Genomic DNA, 5,000 nt, shown 5'->3' with positions numbered 1-5,000 from the left:
GGGTTCATATATATATACTTCTTGACATATAACTGCATAAATAATTGTACAAAATGTATGTTGAAACTTACATGTCCAGAAAAATCTCTTAAAAATAATAGAAAAAGAAATAGTATGTATTTTGAAGGTGCTTAAAGCATTGGCAGAGTTTTGTTGACTTCTTAAAGAATGATTCGCTGAGGGTTAAACTAGTTGTTCTTAACGTCTTGAAGGACGGTGTGTTTTCTGGCGTGCTGGAGCACATCGAGGTGTGTTTGCATTACTAGAAGTGTTTGCTTTTAATCACATTTGTGCAACAGCCAGAGCATGTGTATCCATCTGCTGCATTTAAACCCTCAGAGTGAGTGTGTGTGTGTGTGTGTGTGTGGGAAAGTTTGATGTGTGCGTGAGAGTGTGTGTAAAATAAGCAGTCAGCACTTTGCCAGGGCGAAGACAAAGGCAGTGTTGTAAAAGTGAGTGTGACTGTCAGGAGCGCTGCAGCTGCTGCGTCTGTCGCATGCAGACAGGTGTGTGTGTGTGTGTGTGTGTGTGTGTGTGTCTGTCTGTGTGAGTGTGAGTGTGTGTGTGTGTGTGTGTGTGTGTGTGTGTGTGTGTGTGTGTGCGTGTGTGTGTGTGTCTGTCTGTCTGTGTGTGAGTGTGCGTGTGTGTGAGTGTGTGTGTGTGTGTGTGTGTGTGTGTGTGTGTGTGTGTGTGTGTGTGTGTGTGTGTGTGTGTGTGTGTGTGTGTGAGTGTGTGTGTGTGTCTGTCTGTGTGTGTGTGTGTGTGTGTGTGTGTGTGCGTGCGTGCGCGTGTGTGTGTGTCTGTCTGTCTGTGTGTGAGTGTGCGTGTGTGAGTGTGAGTGTGAGTGTGTGTGTGTGTGTGTGTGTGTGTGTGTGTGTGTGTGTGTGTGTGTGTGTGTGTGTGTGTGTGTGTGTGTGTGTGTGTGTGTGTGTGTGTGTGTGTGTGTGTGTGTGTCTGTGTCTGTGTCTGTGTGTGTGTGTGTGTGTGTGTGTGTGTGTGTGTGTGTGTGTGTGTGTGTGTGTGTGTGTGTGTGTGTGTGTGTCTGAATGCCAGAGGAGCTGACCGCTTCAGGCTCTGATTATTTAAGCTGAGACGCAACAGACATAAGCAGTGTTTTTCATGCACTGGTCAGTTTGGAGGTTCAGGTCTCTGGATCTGTTTTATCTAGCAGACTGATCAGATTTAAGACTTCAGGCTGAACTCTTAAAAAGGAAGGTGTCTAAAATGTTCTTCACAGCGAAGCCATAAAAGAACCATCTCTTTCTTCAGACGTTAAAGACTCTCTTTTAGACGTACGTTTCTTCGGTGCATCGTGAAGCAGCTTTATTTTTAGGAGTGCATTCGACTATTCTTGATCCGCATCACGTCTTCTTCAGTCTAGTGGAAAGAAAACACCTAAGTGTTTGTTTTATTTGCGTCTGTAGATTTCAAGACACCGTATGCACTGCTCAGATATGTTTGTGTTTCCTCTGTTCTTCATATGATGTGTGTTCCTTCAGACGCAGAGGAAAGAAAGCATCTTTGTTTCATTGCATCAGATATATGTTCACCTGCAGTGTTTAACTACAAACAGCGTGAGATCTAGGCCTGCATTCACATAATTATTATTTATTTATTTATTATAGATTTTCTCCTAGACTGAGGAGTCATAAGCTGCTTTTTTTTGGTTTGTTTTTATACAGGCCCAGATTTTTCCCAGATGCATGCATTCAGTCTGGTGTTGATTTGTGGTTCTGCTCTGGTGTGTGATGAGGATATGTGATACTCTACGGCCCGGGGTAATGCGTGCTGACCAGCTGTTGTGTGTGTGTGTGTGTGTGTGTGTGACACACCCTCACACACACACACTCTCTCTTCAGCTGACTTCAGGCCAATGGAGATGTTGAATGCATGTTTCTGTGAGCGTCTGAACTATGACAGATATGCTGTAATAAGAATGTTGTGAAATCCAGGCAGTCCAGTCATCAGCAGACAGGAATGAGAAATATATCACACACTTCTCGGGTTAGCAGGGTGCTTTATGCCTCCGTAAAGTCATAATTGCTGGTTTCGGTGATTGACCGATCCTCTCATTCCTCACATAATTAGAGAGGATCCTCAGAAAGAGCCTTTGCTTCTAAACAATGGACTAGAACTGTGCTGTTTATTCCATCCTAGTCCGTTTGGAGGAATTAGTGTTGCTTTGAAAGCGTGTTTCTGACAAAAACTAAAAAAGCGTGGAGACTTTATTGCGACTTTGGGAGTGTGTTCTTCCTTTTTTACTCCGAATTGTGAAATTAAACCTTAGAATTATAAACAATTTTCTGAAAACTGCAAGATAAACACAAATAGGTTTTGATACACGCGCATTATTCTGGTGTACAATAGATCGCTCTAGCTTTTTTTTCTTCTCTGAACTGCATGATACAAACTTAAAATCGTAATAAAAAAAGCCACAGTCATTTTTATAGCGTATACATTCGCAATTAATTTGATCTATTTTCTCAGAATTAAAATGCAAAATCACAATATTAAGAAATAGTGGTAAATGCACAATTATAAAAATAAAATCATAATTGCAAGATGCTAGGCCTAATTGATCATTGTTTTCGCAGTTCTTAGTATAAATCTCACTGTTTAGAGCTGAGAAGCAAAGTCTGAAAAGTGAGTTTTTTTTAATATTTTTAAAACTTTTTTTAAAGTGGTGTATCAACAGCACAGTGAGAATCACAACAAACCCTGTTTACGTAAAGTAAAACCATCCGGTGAGAATTAAGACCGGATTATCAATCAATTACAAATCATCTTACGTCTTTCCTTCCGCGAAGTAATGTAGTTCCCCGCTCGGACTGTAGCGTGTACCGGTTGCCAAGCAACGTTGCGCATTAACACGCTGAAGGGCGCTCAGGTGCGAGAGCGCAAAAATGGGCTCATCCAATCAGATTCGAGCGCCGGAACTATATCTTTGAAAACGACGCTTTTTCAACGGTTGACGGAAGCGTGTCGCGCGCTACTTTAAGTATTGCTTTTAAACGAAAAGCGTGATGTCTGTCCTTTTGTTTTGGTTAAACGGTAATGAGAGCGAGCGCGCGCCTGTGTGCAATTAGTGCTGTTCCCGCCCCCTCTCTCTCTCTCTCACACACACACACACACACACACACACACACACACACACTGTCTCTCTCTCACACACACACACACACACACACACACACTCTCTCTCTCTCTCTCTCTCTCTCACACACACACACACACACACACACACACACACACACACACACACACACTGTCTCTCTCTCACACACACACACACACTCTCAGAGCGCGTCGCTGAGTCGAGGATCTCCGGACGAACGCGTTTCTTCGAGCTTCTTCTTCGGCGGACTCCTCTGGAAAGTTTCTCGGTTCGTGGATGAAATGTTTGTTTCGGCGGCTTTGCTGATTTTAATTCAGAGTAAGTGCTTTGTTCCGTGTGATCTTCTTAAAGTCTGATGATCTCCTTTAGAAAACGGGATTAGATGCTGCTCTCAGGGAGCGCTTCTGTGTGTCGACTACTTTCTTCAGTCAGATTCTGTATAAATCATCGTTTATGAGGCTAAAGCTGCAAATAACACACGAGACAGGCATCTGCTGTTATCATCACAGCTGATAAAGTTATCGAATTAAAAATATTAAGTATAATTAATTAAAACTGTGGTGATTCAGATGTTCTGATTTTAAGTTGAAGTACTAATATCTCATTAACAGTTAAGTAAAGATATTACCATCATAACCATAAGTGGTTCTAACTTTCCTATTAGTTGCAGTAAAAATAGAAAAACTAACTCTTCTAGTGGAACCTTTCTTAGTTGTGTTTTTGTTTAATTTTGTAAAACTTTTTTTCATTGTTAAATTTAAGGTTAAGCAGCGGAAAACCTAAGGAAAGCATTTATCTTTATTCATTCATCCATTAATTAATTCATTACCCAGGCTTCAAAATGTGTTAAACACAATAAAACAAAACATAATATGCAAAATATGCATTTTTCCATAATTAATATTTTTTTCTTTCAGTTATATCATAAGTAGATCAAAACCTGTAGATCAGTGTTATTACACAAAAAAATAAAAAAAAAAAAAAATATATATATATATATATTTAAAATTTTATTACAGTTCAGGTTATAATATATATATATTATTATAATATAATATAATATAATTATTTATTTTTATTAATGTGTATGTAGTTCTAGATTTGAGTTGTTTTGGTAGATGAAGATGAACCAGATGAAACGCAGACACGATAGATATGGTAGTTCTGTTAGTGTTTTGTCGGGGCTCAGATGCCGGTGGTCGTGTGTGTGATGCTCAGCGTGTTTGTGAGCTTTCAGATGAGCGCCGTGTCTCTGCATCTGTTGATCCTGGCTGAGCTTGACTCTGGCTTTTACTGCAGTTCTGCATCTCATGAGATCTCGGAGCATTTGTGATGCCAGGACTCTGATCAAATGACGTGTGTGTGTGTGTGTGTGTGTGTGTGTGTGTGTGTGTGTGTGTGTGTGTGTGTGTGTGTTTTGGGTGGGGTTGTCTGTACCAGCTGTTGCAGGCAGGGTTACACACACACACACACACACACACACACACACAGAGTGTCTTTGTTCCGTCAGGGTCTCTTGTTCTCCACAAACTCACAAACACAGAGCCATCATCACTGCAATCAGTCGACACCGAACTTCTTCATTAATTCACAGGCGTTCTTCATACACACACATTCTGAGAGGTTTTGTTTCTGTAGTTTCTTGTAGGTTAAAAAGTCAGAACGAGCTTCTCTAAAGCTCTATTATGAACTTTAATAAATGAGCTTTATTTAATGCTTCACTTTAACCAGTTAAAGAACATACTTGCTTTTATATTTCATTCTCAAACGATAAATGTTATTTTAGTATCATTGGTGCTAATTTTATTAATATTTTGCATGAGTTTTTATTTTATTTTCATTTTAGTGCATCAAGTTAAACTATCTTTGCAAAACATATTCTGTT

At 40.0% G+C, this 5,000-nt stretch overlaps 1 protein-coding gene across 2 annotated transcripts in view; it reads left to right on the top strand.

Moving 5' to 3' along the window:
- Nucleotides 1-3,248: 3,248 nt before the first annotated feature.
- The window catches only part of jam2a (junctional adhesion molecule 2a), an 11,403-nt gene continuing 9,651 nt past the window's right edge, over nucleotides 3,249-5,000 (top strand). Inside the window, exon 1 of one of the 2 annotated variants that reach the window (XM_043247680.1) lies at nucleotides 3,249-3,433. In XM_043247680.1, coding sequence (XP_043103615.1) covers nucleotides 3,397-3,433 — 37 coding nt within the window. In that variant the 5' untranslated portion in view covers nucleotides 3,249-3,396. The remainder of the gene's footprint in view (nucleotides 3,434-5,000) is intronic. The other variant, XM_043247686.1, reaches the window with a different exon arrangement.

The sequence above is a fragment of the Puntigrus tetrazona genome, chromosome 1, assembly GCF_018831695.1.
Source record: "Puntigrus tetrazona isolate hp1 chromosome 1, ASM1883169v1, whole genome shotgun sequence".
Taxonomy (NCBI): domain Eukaryota; kingdom Metazoa; phylum Chordata; class Actinopteri; order Cypriniformes; family Cyprinidae; genus Puntigrus; species Puntigrus tetrazona.
Note: the sequence above shows the minus strand (reverse complement) of the source record. Positions and strands in the feature narration are given on the sequence as shown.